Genomic DNA, 24,246 nt, shown 5'->3' on the forward strand with positions numbered 1-24,246 from the left:
GCAGTGTTTACAGCCTGTAAGTGCTTAAAACATACGTTAAACCCAAATATTTTTGTAAACCAACATAGCTTTTTTTTATTATAGACCCAGGAACACAAACTCTGTAGGACTTTTTGGTTGTCTTAATTTTTTTGTTCTTACAGCTGGAAATCCACTGCAGTCCCTTTGCATCCTTTCGTGAGAACAAGATGAAGTAAACACACATAGACATAGGGTTATTTAGTTCGTGTATTGGTGCATTAGTAGTGGACTTGTGTAATAAAAAGGACACAGATTCGCTGTGATTGAATGCAGACAAATGCACCAGTGTCTTTTTAGGTTTATTAGCACAAAGCAGGGAAAACAACATTAGATTATTCCAATGCGGCGAAATGATACCAGCATTACAGGGAAACGTGTCATTTCCAATGATGCATAAATACACATAATCTGATATTTGCACTCATTGATATGACAATAACACATCTGGTAATCTTAGCTATGGGCTATGCTTGCTTCTCCTAAAATCCATGAAAGCCGTGTGCTGCTTTTCATAGCTTTATATTAAACTAAGACCAGATAAGAATGAATTAAACCTGTGAATTAAATCCACATACACATTGGGTGGCTAAGGAAGAGATTATAAAGTTTCGCACTGACAGCATTGCAATTAAGTTGATGCTTGTTTTTCTCCAGCTGCATTGCTGATATTGGTAAAGCACAAAACTTTTTAAACTACCTCCAGAGGGTCAGGATTTATTTCCTGCCAACTATGTTTATTCGACAGCAAGTACTGTCCAGGCTAGAAAGGTTATGTGTTCATAAATCAAATTTATAGCCATTTGGATATTGAAAAGTAAATTCTGTATTCTAAAATCCAAATGTTACAATAGCCAAACATATTAATAACCTATTACTTTTTTTTAATAACTAAACCTTTTTTAGAAATGGTATCCGCTTAAACTAATGATTTGAGAAAGTAATTGGAAATTTGCTTTGTCCAAGATTGTACAGATATACTTTAGTGAAGTAGTATATATGAAATGAACGAACACAAAGCTGTTGTAACACATACTATCATGGTCTTTCAATGTTTCTTATTCACACAATCTCATTAAAAGGTTTGGTTTGCATATTAAGCAAGGCTAGCATGTATTAACCATGGTAATTTTTTCTTAATTTATTATTGGGTCTTATTTATGAAAAATAGTGTAGAGATAACTAAAGATGAAACCAATCCTAGATGTCTCATTCTAGTGCGAAACATCTCCATGGTCAACAATTCTTTTACTTTACACTACTTTGTCATAAATATCTCACATTATTGTTTTCTATATGGCTACAACTTTACTTCCTTCCTGATTTCCCTACTTTAGAAGCAGATTTGGGTGGTGCAGGTGCAGGCGCTTTAGCAGGTGCAGGTGCAGGAGCAGGTGAAGGTGCAGGTTTAGGAAGCTGGCCAGGTTTTACTTCAGGTACATCTTCACCTAATTTGTACACACTTACAGTGACATCGACTGTTTCACCACCATACTTGTTCTTAACGTTGATGCCATATTTTCCTGAGTCCTCAGAAGAAACATCCTTAATTGTGAGACTTGCAAACTTTCCTTGTTCTAGCGAATAAGAATAATGATCACTTTTCTCTAGGTCTCTGTCATTCTTCAGCCATGTAACTTCAGGATCAGGGTTTCCAAAAACTGTGCAAGTCAGACTTAAAGTCTAAAAACACAATGACAACATAAATCTAGTCAGGTTTTTTCACATTCGCATATTATTTATACTGATTCAGCAGATACAGTACCAATTATGTAGAGTGAAAATTCTATATGACAACAGTTCTCCATTTTACCATTTCACATGGCACTTAACAATCAGTGTGGCATATTACTTATCTCGAAGGTGTCATTATCTTGGACTGCAGACATAGTTGGTAAATGTTTTTAAGTCACCACATGGAAGAGTTAATCCAGTGGCAATTAACTTTATGAGCTTCAGTGCCAAGTTCATGGAACAAACAGGCATATTGATAAACCTAATATTAAACTAAGAGCTGGCCATATTAACCCCTTAAGGACCGAGCCACTTTGTAAGTTAATGACCGAGCCTCATTTTTAAAATCTTCTAGAAAACATGGCACTAAGGTAAATGGTCTAATAAGATGATTTTATTGTGTACGCAATCCAAAAACAAAGATGTTTTCGGTAATATAATGACCTTCATCTGTCAGACAGATTGCGGTGTGCTCAAGGATACAGGCAATAACTCTCTGTAGAAGCAGCATGTGCTGCAGCACTCTGCAATCTGTCTGGCTGAAATATCTTTTTATTTTTGGATAGCCTGCAAAATAAAATTCTCTTAAAACATTTACCTGAGTGCCAAGTTTTTAATAAGATTTAAATGGGACAGGATCTAACTTGTGCACCATCCACAGGAGTGCCGTAATTATTATTCCAATTATTAAAATCTGACATGCGTCACTTTAGTAATAACTCTGGAACGCTTCAACCTATTAAAGTGATTCTGAGATTGATTTTTCTTGACATATTGTATCTTGTGTTAGTGGTAAATTTTGGTTGATAAGATTTACCCTTATTTATGAAAGTACTGAAAATTTGACAAAAAAATTAGAACATTTTGCAATTTTCAAACTTCAATTTTTTATGCCCTAAAATCAGATAGTTATACCACATAAAGTAGTTAAAAAATAACATTTCCCATACAGTATGTCTACTTTACATCAGCATCATTTTTAAATAGATTTTTTTTCTTACAGAGTTAGAAGGGTTAAAATTTTATGAGCTATTTTTTCCAAAATAATTTACCAAACCTATTTTTTAGGGACCACAGTACATACGAAGTAACTTTGAGGGGCCTATATGAAAGAGAATACCCCAAAATGACACCATTTTAAAAAGATCACCCCTCAATTTGCTCCAGACCGCTTTCAAAAAGTATATTAACACTTTAGCTGCTTCACAGGGATTATAACATTGTGGAAGCAAAAAATTAAATTTTTCCTTTTCCCCGCAAAAATGTTGCTTTAGCCTCAAATTTTTCATTTTCACAAAGAGCAGTGACAATTTTATTGTACAATTTGTTGTGCAATTTCTCCTGAGTATGCCAATACTCCATATGTGATGGAAAACTATTGTTTGGGCGCACGGCAACGCTCAGAAGGGAAGGAGCACCATTAAACTTTTGAAGTGAAAAATTAGCCAGAATAGATAGCAGACACATTTGCAGAGCACTTGATGTTCCTAAACAGTGGAAACCACCACAAATGACACCATTTTTGAAACTACACCCCACAAGGAATTTATCTAGAGGTGTGATGAACTGACACCAGTTCATGAAGTGCTATACACCAGGGGTCCCCAACCACCGGTCCGTGGCCCAGGACCGGGCCGTTGCACTTCTGTTGCCAGTCCGCGGAGCCAGGCCAAATGCTGGACACATGGGGAGCTGGCAGCTGTAGCACTGTAGTGACAGCTGCAGCTGCCGGCTTCCAGAAGTCATCGATACTCACCTTCCATCCCTGCATCCCTGTCCCGGCGTGGCAGCTTCATCCTGTGCTGAGCTGTCTTGTAGTACTGCTCATTAAGGTCATGAATATGGATGCCATGCATACAAGGGTGGGAGCCACACAGAGCTAGACAGGACGGGGGAACCACACATACTGGGATAGGAATGAGGGGACAATGCATATCCGGCTTATACTCGAGTCAATAAGCTTACCCAGTTTTCCGTGGCAAAATTAGGTGCCTCAGCTTATACTCTGGTCGCTTTATACTCGAGTATATACTGTATGTATATATATATATATATATATATATATAGATATATATATCAGTACTTTGTTGGGCCATCATACTATACATGGGGGGATTATATGTGTGGGATATCATACTATACATGGGGGGATTATATGTGTGGGACCATCTTGCTATACATACTACAACTCCATCCATAGCCCTGCCCCCATATGACCAGAGCCCCACCCCCTGCCCCACCTCCATCCCCGCCCTGCCGGGCCATGGAAGAATGGTCTTGCTTGAAGCCGGTCTCTGGTGCAAAAAAGGTTGGGGACCACTGCTATACAAATCATTGATAGCTAAGGAGTTAATCATAAATTGTCCATATTCATGAGCCAAAAAATACTGTTTCCTCTAAGAAATTCATTGTCATCAACAGTGTAATGGTAGCACTATACAAAGTGGTCAGAAACTATTTATTCTGATACACCATTCATAAAAACTCAACTTAGAAATTTCTAAAGGAATATATGTTAATGTATAACATAAGCTATTTGTGAAACACATAAAAATACTTAGTTTTTTCTATATTTCGTTACTTCTGATGGGTAGCATAAGTGATAACTTCTATATTGGTAGAGGTCTGACAGGTAAGTCCTCAAATTCCCAAAATAGTTATGCACAAACACTGCCACAGAATTCATTCTCTATGAGAGTGCTGGAAACAATCAAAAATCGCACTTAGCTATCTCCCTCAGTTCCATAGAAAATAAAAAAGACAGTTTGCATGCTATGCTAGCCTGTCACATTCCACTGATGTGCTTGTTTTTGGTGGTGGCCTTAGATGCTCCTCCACAACAAATTTGTTCTCCTGACCTGTTAATAGTAAACAAAAAATAGATGCAAATTCTTCAGCCAAAGGTGCTATCCCTCCTAGTAGCTTAAAAAGTCCTATGAATACGTAGAAGAGCAAAAATTAAACACACAATAGCTCTAAGTTTTAATCCCTCTAAAATAAAACTCCATATTTTTTAACTTGGACCCATTTAGTGTCTACTCCATTTTCTGCTCTTTAGTCCTGTGAATAGATAATAACCTCTACTTACTTCGATACTCATTTAACGCAAACCTGTCAAAAACATTTTGCTAAGAAAAACTACAGACAATGTCAGGTTGGCAGTGTTAAACTGATGAAAATGATATCTGGTGTGAAGAAATCCATCTTATTGTTCTTGTATAATGAGTGTTAAAGTTTTCACCTAGTGATATGCCTATGCTCCAAGGCAGGACTGTAGGCAGAGTCTTATCTTACTATTCTAAGCCAGAGAAACCAAGGAAAGACCTGCCCAAAGGTCCACCCCAAAGCATAAACAGTCTGTCTCTATGATAATGAACAAGTTTGTGCTTTGGGGCAGGCCTGTAGGCAGTTCTCTCCTTGGTTTCTCTGGCCTAGAGCAGGAAGATAAGTCCCTGCCTACAGTCCCGCCCCGAATCACGGGCATATCATTAGCTGAAAACTTCTAACACTGATTACACAAGAACCCCAAGATGGATTTCTTCACCCCAGTTATCATTTTAATCAGTTTATCACTGCCAACCTGACAATGTCGGCAGTTTACTTAGCAAAATCTTGCTAACAAACTCATTTTAAGGTTCCATTTCCAACTATATCTAAAGTCCTTGTTTCTACTATATTTATTTAAAAAATAGGAATGAATCAAAACTGAAACTATTACAAAAACGTTTCCAAACATTTTTCCTTTCTGCTTCTCCTGAGATTTAAGACTTTTGAGACAACAAACCACTTAGCAAATAGTTAACAACAGAAAGATCTGGGGTTTGTTTATTTTATAAGGATGTTTTATATTTTTTTTATAATTGCCTGCCTATATTAATTAAAAAGTATTTTGTTATTGTTGCAATATTTGGCATTACATTTCCTTATAATGCATTTTAAGCATAAGATAATCCCTGTTTTCTTAACTTTATTTTAAATGCAAAGTCAAACCAAAGTGTAAAATACAATTATTTGCACAGAATCGTGCAATAAAAAGTATGTTGGTGGCTGAGAATTCTGTACTTTAGCATATTTTTTGTTTGTATCTTACATATTTTTTGATTTAATGTCATTTCCATCTAGCTCAGTCTTTGTTAATACCAAAAGGTCCTATGTTCTTTAACATTGTATAATAAGCCTCGGCTGATATCTTTAAAGCTTTTATGTATGCTCACACGAATCCCCTTAAGGCAATATATTGTACAAAATAATTTAAAAGCAAGACTCAGAATACTTCAAATAACACAGGCTTCTTCCCTTGTTACATTTTCCTGCCAAGCAAAATTTTAGAGGCAGTAAAGATTATTTCAGCACTTGAATACAAAGTCAATATGCATCAGAAATCAAGAGTACATAGTTATTCCTTGTCTATATTTTTAGAAACTGTTTGTAATAACAGATTTTATATTATTGTGTTGCAATCTCACATTGAAATTAATAAAAAAAATTTATATAGGAGGATTTAGTTTATGCAATATCTCTAATTTTTTTTTAATTACGGAAATATTATTCTACTGTGCGCCTTGTGTGGCTCATATCAGGCACACACATTCTTAATGACCATGTATTTCTCTAATTAAGTATATTAGATTAACCTTCGCGTTTTAAGCAAGTACCAAAACAAACTCAGTGATACATTTCAGCATTGTATAGCATTATTCATTTTACGATAGCCTCAGTACTAGGTTCCACCATTTTTATTATTTTTTTCTTTAAAGCAGATGAAAAAAAACAGAAACCATACTTATCAAAATCTGGTCACAATTAATGCACTACAGAATTCAGTAAGCCCCCACTAATAGGGTGGAGCCAGCATAGGTCCAAAATACTGATAAACAACCACTCACACTTACCATTAATGGGGGGATTGCTTAGTATTATATATGTGCATGGATAAGACTTGTATAATATGCTAGTTACATAGATACAGTATGTGTGGTGCCCGTCAGCTTAAAGCATTTTGTTGACCCCATATTATTGGATCAGGTGTTGAGTAACTATCATTTTTGTGCCACACACAACACTCTGCAGCACTGTCAAAAATGCAGAAACTCCACTAAAAATATGTTGGACTCTATTGTAAGTCATTGGGATTTGTTAGAATTACTTTGAAAACTGATCGATAATAGCTGTCATAGCTTCATCATGAAAAGAAGCATGGGTGAACATATAGCCTGTTCAACCTGTGCAGCTGCACCGGGGCCCAGAGCCTCCAGGGGGCCCCTGCAGAGTGGCTAATGTAAACCTCCCCAACCGTTGCGGGCGGGAGCTTATTTTTCCCGCACTGCACTGAACCGCCATGTCCTCCATGCACCAACCTCCATCCTCGCCCTCACAGAGAGGGTCACTGGCCACCACAGCCCCTCACTGATAAATCCCAGCAATGACTTTGCTGGGATTCTCTGTGCGCACAGGTCCTGTGATGAAGTCACAGGAGGGGAGGAGTCAGGGGTCTATCCGAGGCCACTGATAATGTGACCCCTGACTCCTCCCCTCCTGTGACCTCATCACAGTTCCTGTGCGAACGCCGCACAGCCCTCAGTGTGTGCAGGACTCTGCTGTGCTAGTCGTCATGATGCTGGATGAGGGAAGTTTATTTATGGGGTCAGGGGGGTTTACAGGGTGGATGTAGAAGAGCGGTGTGTACGAGGTGTGCGGAGCAGAGCCACGCGTGTACAAGGTGTACGGAGCAGAGCCGCACATGTACAAGGTGTATGGAGCGGAGCCACGCGTGTATGAGGTGTATGAAGCGGAGCCGCGCGTGTTTGAGGTGTAAAGAGCAGAGCCGCACATATATGAGGTGTACGGAGTGGAGCCACGCGTGTACGTGGTGTACGGAGCAGAGTTGCACGTGTATGAGGTGTACAGATGCAGAGCCGCGCGTGAACAAGGTGTACAGAGCAGAGCCGCGCGCGTACGAGGTGCACAGAGCAGAGTTGCGCATGTATGAGGTGTACGAAGCGGAGTCGCGCATGTGTGTAGCCATGAGTGTACGAGGTGTACAGAACGGAGCCACGTGTGTATGACGTGTACAGAGTGGAGCCACGTGTGTACGAGGTGTGCGGAGCAGAGCCATGTGTGTACATGGTGTACGGAGCAGAGCCACGTGTATGAGGTGTATGGAGTGGAGCCACGCATGTACGAGGTTTACGGAGCAGAGCCGCGCATCTACGAGGTGTATGGAACGGAGCCGCGCTTGTGCGAGGTGTACAGAGCAGAGCTGCGCGTATATGAGGTGTACGGAGCAGAGCCACATGTGTACGTGGTGTATGGAGCAGAGCTGTGCATGTACAAGGTGTATGGAGCGGAGTCGCGCATGTGCGAAGTGTACGGAGCAGAGCCGTGTGTGTACGGAGCAGAGCCGCGCATGTACAACGTGTACGGAGTGGAGCCGCACGTGTACGAGGTGTACAGAGTGGAGTCACGCGTGTACAAGGTGTACAGAGCAGAGCCGCACATGTAAGAGGTGTACGGAGCGGAGCCTCATGTGTATGAGGTGTATGGAGCGGAGCCACGCATGTACGTGGTGTACGGAGCAGAGCTGAGCGTGTACGAGGTGTACGGAGCGCAGCTGCGCATGTACAAGGTGTACGGAGCAGAGCCGTGTGTGGACAAGGTGTACGGAGCAGAGCTGCGCGTGTTCGAGGTGTACGGAGTGGAGTCACGCGTGTATGATGTGTACAAAGTGGAGTCACGCGTGTGCGGAGCCACGAGTGTATGAGGTGTACAGAGCGGAGCCGCGTGTGTATGACGTGTACAGAGCAGAGCCGCGTATGTACAAGGTGTACGGAGCCGCGCATGTACGGAGCGGAGCCACGCGTGTATGAGGTGTACAGAGCGGAGCCGCATATGTACGAGGTGTACGGAGCGGAGCCGCGTGTGTGCGAGGTGTATGGAGCGGAGCCACGCGTGTACATGGTGTACGGAGCAGAGCTGCGCATGTATGAGGTGTACGGAGCGGAGCTGCCCATGTGCAAGGTGTACAGAGCAGAGCCATGTGTGTACGGAGCAGAGCTGCATGTGTACAAGGTGTACAGAGCAGAGCCGCGCGTTTACGAGGTGTACGGAGCGGAGTTGCGCGTGTACGAGGTGTACGGAGCGGAGTCGCGCGTGTACGAGGTGTATGAAGCAGAGTCGTGCGTGTGTGGAGCCGCGTGTGTATGATGTGTACAGAGCAGAGCCGCATGTGTACAAGGTGTATGGAGCGGAGCCATGTGTGTATGAGGTGTACAGAGCGGAGCTGCATGTGTATGAGGTGTACAGAGCTGAGCCTTGTGTGTACGGAGTGGAGCCACGTGTGTATGAGGTGTGCGGAGCATAGCCGTGTGTGTATGGAGCGGAGAGATGTACGAAGCGGAGCCGCATGTGTACGAGGTGTACTGAGTGGAGTCATGTGTGTGCGAGGTGTACGGAGAGGAGCCGTGTGTGTGTGAGGCATACAAAGCGGAACCGTGTGTGTATGGGGTGTGCGGAGCCGTGCGTGTACAGGGTGTATGGTGGGGAGCATTCATACCTCCCATCCGTCCCAGATCCAGTGGGACATTCCCGAATTTGAGAGTCTGCCCTACTGCTAAGGCCGGGAGCTTACTTTTCCCATGGACACTGGAGTACATGGTGGAGCACTTTAAAATTCACATGTGACGTTCCACCGGAAGTGATGTGCTAGAAGCTGACCGGAAATGAGGTAATTTCGGGAGGAGATTGTGACAGAACCATGGAGGAACTTCAGGGAATGCTTCAGATCCATCACCATGTCCTCCTCCAACAGTGCGGACAGTGGGATCGCCTTGGACTCAGTGATGTCAGCCATGTGAGCGGATCATGATATTTCCTGCATCGGGAGGCTCAGGTAGGCTAATCAAGTCAGGCTGCTATAGTATCTTTATAGAATCTTTCTTTCTCTCTGTTCTATCTTTCCCCTCTTTCTCTCTCCCTCTCTGTTCTTTCTTTCCCCTCTTTATTTTTTTTCTCTCTCTGTTCTTTTTTTCTGTCCCCTCTTTCTCTATCTGTTCTTTCTTTCTGTTTCTTTCTTTAGTTCTTTCTCTATGTTCTCTTTCTTTCTTTCTCCTCTTTCTCTCTCTCTCCTTTCTTTTTCTCTCTATTTTCTTTTTTCTCTCTGTTCTTTCTTTCTTTTCCTACCAGCCACTGTGCCCTCAGTACCAGTCAGTGTGATCAGCAGTGCTAAATGGGTGTGGTTGGGGGTGTGGAAATGGGTGTGACTAGTTTGAAATGGGTGTGGTCGAGGGCGTGGCGGTGCAAGCGCTTCCGGTCTCTGACACAGAGAGCAGCACTGCTGGATGATGTCATCATTCAGTGGTCAGCTATCCGCTGTGCCAGAGCGAGAAAGCGCGGGCGCCGGTGATGCTGCGGACAGGTGAGAGGTGCTGTGTGTGTGTGTGTGTGTGTAGGTGGAGGAGAAGGCAATGATGGGGTGATGGGGAGAAGACCATGATGGGGTGATGTGGAGAAGGCCATGATGGAGTGATGGGGAGAAGGCCATGATGGAGTGATGGGGAGAAGGCCATGATGGAGTGATGGGGAGAAGGCCATGATGGAGTGATGGGGAGAAGGCCATGATGGGGGTGATGGGGAGAAGGCCATGATGGGGTGGTAGGGGAGAAGGCAATGATGGAGGTGGTGGAGAGGGCAATAATGAGGGTGGTGGAGGAGGAGGAAATGATGGAGGTGGTGGAATGGGCAATAATGGGAGTGGTGGGGGAGAAAGCAAATATAGTGGTGGGGAAGAAGAAAATGATGGAGGTGGTGAAGAGGGCAATGATGGGGTGATGGAGAAGAGAATAATGGGATGCAGGGGGAGGTGGACAATGAGGGGCATGGGGGATTGGGATGGGAGGAAGGGGGACTTATAATGGCCTTAGGAACAGGGGGAGGTGGAGGAAGACATTATCGCTTATTATGTTTAACACAGTCCCTTAGTATATAGTGTACTCACTATGTCTAACAGTACCTTAGTATATAGTGTACTCACTTAATATGTCTAAAACAGTCCCTTAGTATATAGTGTACATACTTATGTATAACAGTCCCTTAGCATATAGTATACATACTTACTGTATGTATAACACAGTCCCTTAGCATATAGTGTACTCATTAATTCTGTATAACACCATCCTTAGTTACATAGTTTCCTCTTTTATTATGTATAACACCGTCTCTTATTATGTACCATCCTCTCTAGTTATATATGGTGCCATCCCTTATTACATAGCTTCCTCTGCTGTTATGTATAGTGCTGTCCCTTACATAGTGTATTTTTGTTAATTTTGTTATTCACAGCGCCCTCTTTTATTACATAGTCCCCTCTCTTTTTAGATATAAAATGACTGCTGATCGAGGAGCCAGTGACCAGACTACTAGTCCATCAGCTCCTCCATTAGAAAGGACACTTTCCCATGCTCCATCAGCCATCATTGCATTATACAGCTAGCAAAACAGGACAGTATGTAATAAAAAACAGGGCTCTATATAATCCAATATGTAAGGGTTGGTACTGTACATGACAAGAGATGGCACTATATAATAAGGGACAGCAATATACATAATAAAGGAGATTATGAAATATATATGTGTGTGGCTATATATATATATATATTAGGCGTCGGATTTCTGTCGCTGCACAGCGAGAATCCCGAGCCTTACTTCCAGCGGTCTCCCATTCCTCTCCAGCCGCAGAGGAGGTTGCTCAGCAAACTCGTCAGTCCAGGCACTCTGCCCAGACCAGCTCCATGGGTTTGCTTGCTGCTGCCCCCTCTGGCGCAGCTATGACAATACATGCTGCTCAGCAGAGAGATTCTCCAGGGACTAAGTCCCCATGTCGGGCCACTGAGCATGCCCGTGGAGTGATCTCCCATTGGAGATCGATGGTCACGTGCTCAGGTCCTGCTCCTGTTCAGATTGGCCCATCCGAGAAGCCAGGAAGGTCCCGGACGGTCGCGGCTATAAAAGGTTCGCATGGCCACTCGGCCATGTCCTAGGATAAGACTGTATTTACAGACTATGTGGAGTGAGTGATGTATGCACGCATGAATGTCTCTGGTGAATGACTCATTAGAAAACCCCTACCCTTGGTACGCATGTGTTGTGCAGCCTAGCCTGCTAGCGCCCAGGCTTAGGTGTAGGTAGGACGGAGGTTGAGTCAGGCATCAGTCCTCACCAGGGACTCGGCATGCCTCAGTGCACGTGCTCTATAGCCAGCGTCTATAGCGGCGTTCGCGGCAGCGGCACTGCGCATTCAGTGGGCCTTGAAGGACTCTAACCCCATGTCCTTGGGGTAGAGTTCTGTGGCCGTACACCGTGCGCTCTTTTGGCCGGGCTCTTTGAGCTTAACAGGCTCTGGCATCTATGTTCGGCAGTTGTGCGGCTCTGTGCATTAACAGAGTTCGCCCCTGTTCACATTGGGTGACGTAACCCACGTGTGACTGGTTTCACACTGCTTCATTCTTCCGCTATTAATCAGCAGCAGTGTACCACCTCTGCACGGTGGACCCCGGGCTGCGAACGCACCTACTATTATTTTATAATTTGGTGCGTTCCGCCAGCCCTAACATATATATATATATGTAGCTTTGTCACCATAAAATGAAGGGGGCCCAGAGACATTTCTTGCACAGGGGCCCCAAACTGTCAGTGTCCACCCCTGAAAAGAAGCCATGTTGCTAGAGTGAAACAAGACTAACAGATCAATACTGTGGAACTTCAACTTTAATGGTCTTTCCTTCTGATAGACTACAGATGTTTAATCACTGTGACCTTATCATCAGCAATAAAATAGCAGCTTTTTTTAATTATGTGCCGATCTTGCCACTTTTCTGTGGGTTGGGTCAACAAACCATTGCCTGACATATTAATTATAACTAGAAAATGGGGTGAGTTATAGTGGCGATCTATGAGGTAGGTAGAGGATATTTCAATTTGTGGTTCCATTTTCTACAGTTAAGCCTGTATTACCACGATTAGTGTTTGTTGAGTTTTTGACGCTGCAGTATTTTGGCACCCAAGGCTATTTTCACATGTTACATTTTTGCTGCATTTTACAGTACCAGCAAAAGCTATGAGATTTCAGAAATCTCATGCACACACATTAGTTTTTTTTTCCTGACTGAATTGGAAAACTGATGCGTTTTTGAAAACTCCAGAGTTTTTGCATCGTCTATTCACCCAAAGAAAAAAATGAGTAAGTGCAAAAACGCAGCAAAAATGCAGGTATCAGGTTTTGATGCATTTTTAGTCAAAAATGCAATGAAAGCTCATCGTAGGCACGTAGCCTAACAGTTGTGTGAAAAAGTAACACAACTCTATGTAATGATTATGTAACTATGTAACTGAAATTTCTACGTAATTCAATTTTAATTTTATTACAGTCTCTGTAGGTTAAAACTTCCATTTTTTCCATTTTCACAAAATAGCGCAACAAAGCTTTCTAACTAAAAGTTATTTAGACACTTGTAACACATTGTACAGAGTAAAAGCTCTAAAAATAAAACAAAATCACCCAAAGAAAAAAATGAGTAAGTGCAAAAACGCAGCAAAAATGCAGGTATCAGGTTTTGATGCGTTTTTAGTCAAAAATGCAATGAAAGCTCATCGTAGGCACGTAGCCTAACAGTTGTGTGAAAAAGTAACACAACTCTATGTAATGATTATGTAACTGTAACTGAAATTTCTACGTAATTCAATTTTAATTTTATTACAGTCTCTGTAGGTTAAAACTTCCATTTTTTCCATTTTCACAAAATAGCGCAACAAAGCTTTCTAACTAAAAGTTATTTAGACACTTGTAACACATTGTACAGAGTAAAAGCTCTAAAAATAAAACAAAATCCCAGATACAGTATTGCACTACTCTTACCTTGCTCTCCATTATAGTTACCACATCGGGCAGTCCACCAATCACTTTACCACGATCTAGAAAAAAACAGGACAGATCCATTTTAGCAAAATCTTATCAGTATAGCAGTGAAATAAAAATTAAAGCTAGAGATTAATTTAAATTTATTATTAAATGGAAGGCCTTTGGAGTTTATTGATATTTTGTTGTAAATGGCTACATTCACAGGGTCAGATTTTTTTCAATAAAATTCTACATTAAACTTCAAGGCTACTGATGTAAAAATGTCTTAATTGACTTTTATGGTGCACCTTTACTTTTTAAAAGAGCTTTCATGCTACACAATTTGCATATTGGTGATCAATGTAAAGCAATGCTCATAGCACCCAATAACTGTTCATTTAACACCTTCATCACCCAGATGATTTTCCTTTTTTTTTCCTTTTCACTTTTCTTTCTCCTTCTTCCAAAGGCTTTTTATTTTTCTGTTCACATAGCCATATGAGTACTTGTTTTACAGGATGAGTTGTACTTTTGAATGACACCCTTCAATTTATCATGTGATACACTGGAAAGGGGGAAAAAATTCTAAGGATGATGAAACTGCAAAAAAAAATGCAACTTCACAATATTTGGGGGGATTTTTATTTACTATGTTCACTATACAGTAAAACTGACCAAACATTATGATTCATCGGGTAAGTATGATTAAGTAGAAACTAAACATGTATAGTTTTTTTTTTATTTCAATGGTGAAAGAAAATTCGGAAATTTGTAAAAAAAAATAAAAATGTCCTCGTGTTGCTTGTAATGCTTTCAAATTTCAGGATATAGTGCTGTATGATGGATTTTTTTTGTACTCTGAGATGAAATTTTTACTGATACAGTTTTGTGATAGATATGATGTTTTGATTGCCTCTTATTATATTTTATTACAAAGCTGTGGTCGGCAAAAAAAATGCAATTTTTGCATTTTGATTTTTTCTTGTTATGCCATTGACCACTTGGATTAATTTATTTTATATTTTGATAAATCAGACTTTTACAAATTCAGTGATACCAAATATTTGTATTTTTTATTATTTTATTTTTAATGGAGCAAAATGGGAGTGATTTGAAATTTTGTAATTTTTTCATATTTTGAAAAACTTTTCTTCTATTTTTACTGTATTTAATAGTCCCCTAAGTCCCCTAATAGTCCTCTAAAGCTGAAACCATCTGATTGCTTGTAGTATAGATAGTAGGGCTTCAGCACTGCTATATATAGTGAATGTTATGATCTATCTCCCATAAACGTCAGCTACAGGCTGGCTTTCACAGGATAATTGTCATGACAAGCACAGAGCACTTCAGCAGACCTCAAGCTGTAATGGCAACCCTTCCGCACTTCCACACCCTGTGATTCCATATCACATGTGCACCAATGTGTGAGTGTTAAATGTCAGAAATTGACTGTGGCACTTAACAGGTTAACAGTTGTGGGCAGAGCATCACCTGCTGCTTTCATTTAAATCAACCATCATTTGAGAAATATGGACTTGGTGTGCAAGCCTGAATTCAAGTCAGAGACATGATACATGACATACATTAATGTCATATGTTGTGAAGGAGTTAAAAATGCTACATCTCTACCAGGTAACATTCAGGAGTAACTCAAGATGGTCACAAAAAGGAAAATGGTAATATTTCTAAAACAGTAAAAATAGGTTGCACAAAAGAAAATCTGCCTAAACAATGGTCAACTTGCTTCTTTAGGATGCTTCATGGTTAAATAAGTTAAGAGAAGTTAAGAAAGACTGAACATGTGAACAAGTCATTTTGACATTGCATTGCATATGTTCAATCATTTTAATATTTTTAAAGGTCATTTTCTGAAAATAAGTCATTCTAGTGCCAGAAGAGGTTGGGCACACTGAGTTTTTTTATAGAGTTATTGGAGCCAAAACTTAGCAGAAAATCTACAAACCCTACTCAAAATCATTTGGTTTCTGCTCAGTTTCAACTCCAAAAACTCAGCAAAAAGACTGTGTTCATAACCTTAGTAATTAAGATGATGACACAACTACCAAGATTTTCCTAGGGGAAGCCACTTCATCAAAGACCCAGTAGTCTTTTTTCTGAAAAGGATTCGTAAGGCTCCGAAAAGAATTTTGAGAGCGTTGTTGTTTAAGTAAATTGCTTTTAGTATCATTTTATTTGATAGTGTCTATTTCATTTCAGTATCCATAGCTTTCCCACATTCAACCTTTCATATTAGTAAGATCCACATAAAGCGTAGCTCTTGATGACACTGATATCCATAACAATAAATGAATACAAAATGATTCTTGAGAGTACGGTTACAAGTGTCCAGCTGATCTCCTTGATCCACATAACAAAAAAAACTTTGCCCAAACTAGACATCCATTTTAAACTAAATGTTCACACTGTGGGAATTGTGTAAGCAAGTATTCTTCTGCATAGAGCTTTTATTCATTTTTTATAAATACTTACTCTTTTCAGCAAAGGCTGCAGCCCTGTGGGAGGAAAAGAAAGTAATTGTTTAATATAATATTTTATGCATCTTATTTTGCATACACAATAATGAACTTCAAACTAACTTTAGTCTCTGGAATTCTGCAAAGGCTTCATCAAAAGCTGAAATTAAAAAAAGGAGACGTGTCATTCAGTTTCCATAACAACACTGGAACTTCTCAAGACGAGAAAGGTAAAAATATCAGCTCATAAATGTATTTGTTCTAGGAGACCTGATAAAATCAATCAGTCTTCTAAAATGCCTCAGATTTATAAGTGTTACCTTGTCCTGATAAATCAACAGTTCTTTTATGGGAAGATTTGGCATCAAATATCTCAAATGTGTATTTTCCTTTGTCCTTTTCTGTGGGTTCACAAATCTGCAACCAAGCAAATTCATCTGTGCCTCCAATTCTCATCTTTTCACTTGAAGAAACCTTTGTCTCCCTTTTGTATACAAAGAAAATATGCAAAATTAAAAGTTTTTTTATATTATTTTACTGGTAAGTGTTCAAAGATTAAAGCTTTCAAAAAGTTGGTTTAAAAAGATGTTGACATTAAAGTCTTGTAAACGTAAAGTAATAAACTTGAATTAGTAAAAATTGAAAGCAAAAAAAATGATTCCCAATAAAAAGACATTAAAAATAGTATAAAGAAAGGAAGGAGGTGAAGAATACTTGAAGGACAAGTAAACTTTTATGTATTCCCGAATCATTTCTCTGACTACTTTTCATACTGTATTTTTAACATGAAATCATGAATGCATAGATGCATACTCTTCACTGACCTGATGGCACAAGTCATTTGTGAAGTAGTCTGCGAGCTATGCATAGTTACTGACTGAAGATGAGTGAAGCTTTAGAAATGTCGAATTTGACATCTTTTCTGACTTTTCCCAAAAAATTTGATTCACAGTGAATAAGTTTGCCCACAAGTCTCAATACTACAAAGCCTCTAATTGCCATAAAAGATGTGTATAACACTAAGTCTCTTAGGACTGTATTGGATTCCTTTTAAGCAACTTATTGCAAACACAGCCTTTGTTAAGTCCGAGTGACCTTCATATATCTGGTTAGCTGAAAGTGGATGATAACCGGTAGTAACCTACAGCAGTATTCAGGTGGAGTTTACATGTCTATTATTGGACTGTTATAACAAAGAAGTAATCAAAAATACATTTTTTTTACAACATGCACACTGTGAGAAGTAGAAAGTTCCATTTACATTTTTACAATAGAAAAATATTACTTTTGTCATTAAAATAACAAACAATTATGACTTATCCATCTGACAAGCCAGGAAGTGCACATTCTGTTACACACAAGCCTTGGTTTCAAGATTTTTCTTTAGTACCAAAATTAGGACAGAGAAGTATTAAACAGCTCTAATATTTTGCAGTATGTGAAGATGAAGAACAAAAAAAATGCTATTAAGGTGCTGTTACTGCAGTTTATTGCACATTGATCAATTCACAGTTACAATGACTTAGCAGGTACAACAATTCCTTATCACTTGAATTTTTGGAATATTATTCACACACTAACAGTACCACTCCCATTTTTAATGTGCTTCAGCACTGCAGTAGTATAACACAGGCAATTTTAGTCCTCTTTCTATCCCTATGTGTAATGAAGTGCGCGATCTGACCTCTATCTATCTTTAAGATGTGAAATCCTAATGTTGAGCTGCTTGGCCAGCCTTCACCTTTTCTAGTGGTTGTCAAAGTTCTACTTGCTTGGTTGCACTAGGCGATGTGATGTGATTGCTACAAGACATTATGGAGAAGCAACAGTAACCCACTTTCTGCCTGCTACAGGAGTCAGCAATATGTAATATGGTGCTGGGCATTTTTTTCCTTCCAAAATGATTCACAAATTGTTGATTTTGCTGGGACTAAACTCGATTTCAAACCATAGTGACTCGATTTGCTCATTTTTATTACTGACTACTACAGACTTGCATAAAAAGTAATAAATGGTGACTATAGAGCTCTAAGAAGTATATTTTTAAATTATAACTACTACCTAACATGCAACAGATCAGTGGGTGATCAGTTCTTGAGCACAGAACTTCTGATTGAGAATGCGCACAAAGCAGTGTGTGGGCTCAGTAGAAAATCTAACAATCCATTCTCCATTTTGTGAACAGTACCAGAGACTTTCTATTGAGCCTGCAATCACACGTTTCAGAGTGGATATTGGAGCAATTGTTGGGGTCTCAGCAAACAGACTCCCTTCGGAAAGCATAGGAGGTAGCACCTTACATTTAAAATAATATACATGGGTATTACTAGAGAAGATCAAGTCTTTTGAAAGTCCAGCACACCAGGTTTGGCAAATTTTTCCCAAAAAGTCAAAAATAAATTTGCTGCTAATCACAGATACTCAAATTGCCCTGAAAACATGTGTATACACAGTGAGGTGTATAGTATGTTATTCAGTCCCTTTCCCTTCTATTTTAACACAAACATAGCCTTAGTAATGTTTAAGTGACCTCATCATAGAAATAAAAAGATAGTAATGCGGTAGTTACAGTGTTTTTAAAAACACATTGTATTGACAGATTTTTTTAATTAAAAAACAGTCCAAAAATTACACCTCTTAGGGTATGTTCCCCCAGTCAGTAAATGCTGTGGGTTGGGCGCTGAGTACATCCGCAGTGTCCAACCCGCTGTGGCCAGATGTTACAGCATAGTGAATGGGATTTCAAGAAATCCCATCTCCACTACGCGTGCACCAGCACCCGTGGCTTCCCTGCGGAGATGGACATGCGGTGCGTCTTTCCAGTCTGCAGCATGTCTATTTATCTTGCTGAGACGCTCAGTTTCTGCAAGATAAATGTCACCTGTACATTGTATTAAATGTGGTGATTCCGCACGGTTCAATAAACACATGCGGAATTGCCTGCGTTCAAAAGCCGGCAGCGTTTTTGCCACAGCGGACATGTGCCGCATCCAAAGCGCTGCCTAATAGTGAACGTGTGCACATACCCTTAGTCATTTATCATGCAGACCATTCTCTATTGTACACTGTCTCAAACTAACAATGTAGCTGTTAGAAGTAACATCATTCTGATGTGACTGAGATGAGTGAAGTGCCATATATTCCATAACATTCTCCACTTTCTCCACTAGCATGCATGACGGAGGCAAAGGAAGGCAACTGTTACCTGCATTTGCATATTTACCTTTTGACATTTATTTCAACTACAATTCAAACTTTTTTTAAAAGGACATAAGAAATGCTATGTAGGTTAGTACATGTACAGAAAGCAAAATGTGGCAGCAGGCCACAGTATAGGTCTGACATGCACAGTTCTCAAATTGTCAAACAGATCTGCAAAAACAGACGTGCATATTTATGTCTACATTTAAAAAATAATATGTATATATTTATTTTTTTAAAAAAACTTTAACCCCTTTCTAAAAAAATGCAAAAATAAAAAATGAAAGGTAGGTTACACTACTATTTTAAAAGCCAACAACTGAGATAGGACACTGCATCAGTGTTGCAAGCATGAATCTAAAATTTGACTAATAAATATATAAATATAAATATAAAAAATAAATAATATAAAACAGATATGGAAAAAAATTAGTTTGGGACTTGCTTACTTTATGCGGTACAAAGACACAGTTAAATGTCTATCTTAAAAATACAAAAGAAAATTCTATAAAATCTAATTATCCCTCCCATCACAAAAAAGATTGCACAAAAAGTTTAAAAACAGAGTATAGTTGCTTATGACAAGCAAGCACACCGTCTGATGTTGATTTCAGATTTCTTTTTTCTGTAAAAATTATTGTACTGTCTTGCATTCAAGTGCATTAAGACTGAAGAAAACGTGTAATTGTAATTTAAAAGCAGTAAGACAGATGCAAGCTACACCATCTTACTGGTCAATTAAAATGAGCCTAGCACTACTGGTACTGGCACCTCTGCTATCACTCGTTGCTCCCATCAATTGAATCTCTGTATTATTCACAAACTACTACTTATCTTTTTTAGTGCTGCAGTTCTACCACACAGTACTGTCTGGAATGATTTAGGGCTTTTTCGTCAAATATTTATTGCTGAACTGTGAGCTCTGAATTACTCTCTTAAAATCGGCCTAAAATGTCTGCTGATTATCTACTTGGGCTTTTATACAGGCTACAAAAGTCCCTCATGATTGGCGGCACTATACCATGATATTATAGATGCAAGGAATTATGGGGAATCCTGAGGTAATGAGAGCCTTTTGTACTTCTGCAATATATAAAAAGCAGCAAGCGTTTTAGCAATTCAAGCAAATCAAATCATAAATTGTTTGAATTTGCAGGTACCTGTGAATCTAATAAAATATGATTTGAATTCTATGTGCGCCCAATCAATTTGATAATCTCTAATAGGTATCTTAAAGCACTCAGTGCAACCATAGGACTTGTAGATGAACAGCTATGCAATAATTGATCAAATATAACTAGGCTAATGTTCAGTTTGAGCTTAAACTACTCTTTTACCTACATCCTAAAATAAACATTTTGCCAATATCTTCCTAGTCACCCATATTTAGACATGAGCATTTTTAACAATAGTCTATGGCTAATGTTCTTCCTGAATGTGTTTTCATGCATTGTATACTGCACAATGTGAAATCTAGTGTGCAACCCCCTCTATTCTACACTGAAAAGCTTATAAAGTTGACAACTGTTTTGATTTACATTTACTTTATTTGGCTGTAACAGTAAATTTGCACTCAGATGAGCAGTAAGACAGGTTACAGACCAAGCCATCAGAAGACTCATTGTTGCATTTCTCACTGAAAAGGACAGAGCAGTAAGAAATGTATGTGAAAACATGCAAACTACAGAAGACAAACTGTTGAAAATTCTTAGAACTCAATTTAAAAAGACATTTTTATGAAAAAAAAGCATGCATTTCCATAAAATAAGTTCCCAAAAGATTGTATAGGCTTCAGGAAACTCTCTGCTTCCAGAATACAAAAGGTCAAAACACTGGTTTATTACATTTCTGTTTGGGTTTGTGCCTTTTTCATTGTATATGCACTGAAGAACAATTCATTTACATTTGCAAATGATTGAAAACGTTTAATAATGATAAATGATGACGTTATTATATAACTAAAGCTGAAGGGTCCACAATAAGATTTCATCATTCCAGCATCGACAGAGTTAATCAGCAAAAACATAAAATTGATGCTTGAAAACAAAATCTCATGCCTGCAGTCATTTCCTCCCTAATTGGCAGTGCTGTGTTCAGCGTTCAGCAGTGCAATAATGGCAGACTTTGAAAGAGATGATCCGAACCTATCATCATTTTGTGAGATGAGAAACCACAAACTCTTGTAAATTAATGAACATGGCACAACTAAGACTTCAAGAAATAACCAAGGTATTCTGGAAAGGAAAGGCCTAAGTCATTGTGTAAACAGATGGATGATTAATTTATTATTCTAGTGAAATAACCAACATTAAAATATGTAGTATGTAATCCAATAAGTAATGGATTAATAAGCAGAGCTGTTATGCCAATGTAAAAAAAACTGCAGGACAAACATGTACCTAGTTACAGCAATAGAGGACACTTTACCTCTGCGGCATAAGAGAAATGCAGTATGGACAGATGTGGTGTTTTTCCTCCCTTTGTTTATGCAGGGGCCCTGCAAATGCAACATGACGCCCGCAGACCATTCCATCAAAGTCTGCATTCCAAAACGTCACTACTTCCCTTCCAAGCCCCAATGTTTGCCCAAAAAGTGGTTCCCCCACATATGGTGCATCAGCATACTCAGGACAAATTGTACAACAACTTTTGGGGTCCAATTTATCCTGTTACCCTTGTGAAAATAAAAAAAATGATTTTTTATTTTCACAGCTCTACATTATAAACTTTAAGGAATCACTTGGGGGTTCAAAGTGATCACCACACATCTAGGTAAGTTCCTTGGGTGGTCTAGTTTCCAAAATGGTGTCACTTGTGGGGGTTTCCACAGTTTAAGCACATCAGGGGCTCTCCAAATGTGATATAGCGTTCGATCTCAATTCCAGCCAATTCTGCTGTCACGATCTGGTTCAGGTTGGAGCCAGTGTTATTGCAACCACTAGAGGGAGCAAGGCAGGAAGCGTAGTCAGGTGAAGCCGAAAGTCAGTACACTGGATAAGCAATGCTTTAGCAATGGAGCAGGCAGATAACGAAGTCAGAGGAAAAGCAAGAAGTCGATACACGGGATCAGCGATACTTAGCAGATGGAGCAGGCGGATAACGAAGTCAGAGGAAAAGCCAGAAATCGGTACACGGGATCAGCGATACTTAGCAGATGGAGCAGCTGCAGCAGCAGCAGGAGAAGGAGCTTGACTACAGGCTGGAAGCACAATAATCACGCAATGAGGAAGAGTACTGGCTGAGGTTATATAGGGTGGGCAATTAGCAATCAATGGGCCAATTAGGAGAGCACAGGGTGGAGCTGATCAAGAACAAGAATCACTGGTATCTGGTTTCGCATGGGATCTTCCAAGCAGCCGCATAGCTCAGATGGCTGAGCTGCTGGCCAGCAGACAAGAGGTTCCAGGTTCGATTCCTGACAGTACTCCCCTCCTTCCAGGATGGCCTCTGGACATCTCAGGGGCTGGTTTATCTGGATACCTCTGATGGAAGATTCTTGTTAGCCTAGAAGCATGAACATTTTCCTCCGGTTCCCATGAGTTTTCTTCTGGTCCGTAACCCTTCCATTGCACAAGATACTGCAGGTTACCTCGGATTCTCCTAGAGTCCAGAATCTTCTCCACAATAAATTCTTCCTCGCCATGGACCCTTTCAGGTGGAGGAGGAGGCTGAGTTCTTCCTGGAAATGGATTTTCACAGAATGGTTTGAGCAGAGATACATGAAACACTGGGTAAATCTTAAGACTGCTGGGAAGTTCCAACCGGAAAGCAACTTTGTTAATTTGTGCAGCAATTTGGAAGGGTCCTATGAATTTTTGTCCCAATTTAGAAGATGGCACGTGTGTTTTTAGGTTTTTAGTGGACAACCAAACCTTGTCACCCACGTGCAGATTAGGAGGTTCTCTACGGTGTTTATTTGCTGCTTTTTTATAGTCTTCTTGGGCCTTTTGCAATATCTCAATTAATTTCTCCTGGGATTCCTTTAATCTGTTGAGTCGGTCAGCAACAGCAGGGGTAGAAGTTTCAAAAGGAAGATTAGGAATACATACTGGATGCAAGCCATAGTTAGCATAAAAAGGACTCTGGGCTGTAGAGCTGTGTTTAGCGTTGTTATAGGCAAATTCCGCTGTTGGTAAATAGTCCACCCAATCATCTTGAAGATATGAAATGAAGCAGCGGAGGTATTGCTCGAGAGTCTGGTTCGTCCTCTCTGTCTGGCCATTTGATTGCGGATGGAAAGACGTAGAAAGATTCACAGTGACTCCCGGGGCTGTACAGAAGCTTTTCCAGAATTTCGATGTGAACTGCACCCCTCTGTCGGAGACTACATTATCAGGAGTCCCATGCAGCTTAAAAACCTCTTTGATCATTAACTCAGCAGTTTGTTCCGCAGTAGGAATTCTTTTAGTTGGGATGAAATGGGCCATCTTTGTGAGTCGATCTACCACAACGAGAATCACAGTCATTTTTTTAGATGGAGGTAGATCCACGATGAAATCCATTGAGATTGATCCCCAAGGTCTGGATGGAACTGGAAGAGGTTGTAGAAGTCCTAAAGGAGAGGAACGTGGTGTCTTGTTATGTGCACATGTTACACAGGAGGACACATATTTTTTCACATCCCTTCTACAATTAGGCCACCAAAAGGAACGAAGTAGTAGTTCTTGGGTTTTCATGACTCCGGGGTGTCCTGCAAGTTTAGAATCATGGACTAATTTGAGGACTTCGAGTCTCACCGATTCTGGGATATAAACCCTGTGGTTCAGCATCCAAAATCCCTTCTTGAAAAAAAGATTGACATCTTTAGGAGGATGGTTAAGAAAAGGGTCGTTGTGGTAGCCATTTTTAATCTGAGCAAAAAAAACTTTAGAGTCCAATATTCCCAAAAAATTTTTGGGGCCCAGAATAGTACTGTCAGTATTAGAACTC

The 24,246-nt window shown here is 40.0% G+C and overlaps 1 protein-coding gene across 1 annotated transcript in view; it reads right to left on the reverse strand.

The window, feature by feature from the left end:
- Nucleotides 1–307: 307 nt before the first annotated feature.
- The window catches only part of MYOM2 (myomesin 2), a 251,758-nt gene continuing 227,819 nt past the window's right edge, over nucleotides 308–24,246 (reverse strand). Inside the window, exons 33-37 of the mRNA XM_073589183.1 lie at nucleotides 16,437–16,600; nucleotides 16,240–16,276; nucleotides 16,133–16,155; nucleotides 13,661–13,716; nucleotides 308–1,701 (exon numbers count right to left, since the gene is read on the reverse strand). Coding sequence (XP_073445284.1) covers nucleotides 1,327–1,701; nucleotides 13,661–13,716; nucleotides 16,133–16,155; nucleotides 16,240–16,276; nucleotides 16,437–16,600 — 655 coding nt within the window. The 3' untranslated portion in view covers nucleotides 308–1,326. The remainder of the gene's footprint in view (nucleotides 1,702–13,660; nucleotides 13,717–16,132; nucleotides 16,156–16,239; nucleotides 16,277–16,436; nucleotides 16,601–24,246) is intronic.

This window comes from Dendrobates tinctorius, unplaced genomic scaffold, assembly GCF_039654945.1.
Source record: "Dendrobates tinctorius isolate UK_male_01 unplaced genomic scaffold, ASM3965494v1 ptg000107l, whole genome shotgun sequence".
In the NCBI taxonomy this organism is placed as follows: domain Eukaryota; kingdom Metazoa; phylum Chordata; class Amphibia; order Anura; family Dendrobatidae; genus Dendrobates; species Dendrobates tinctorius.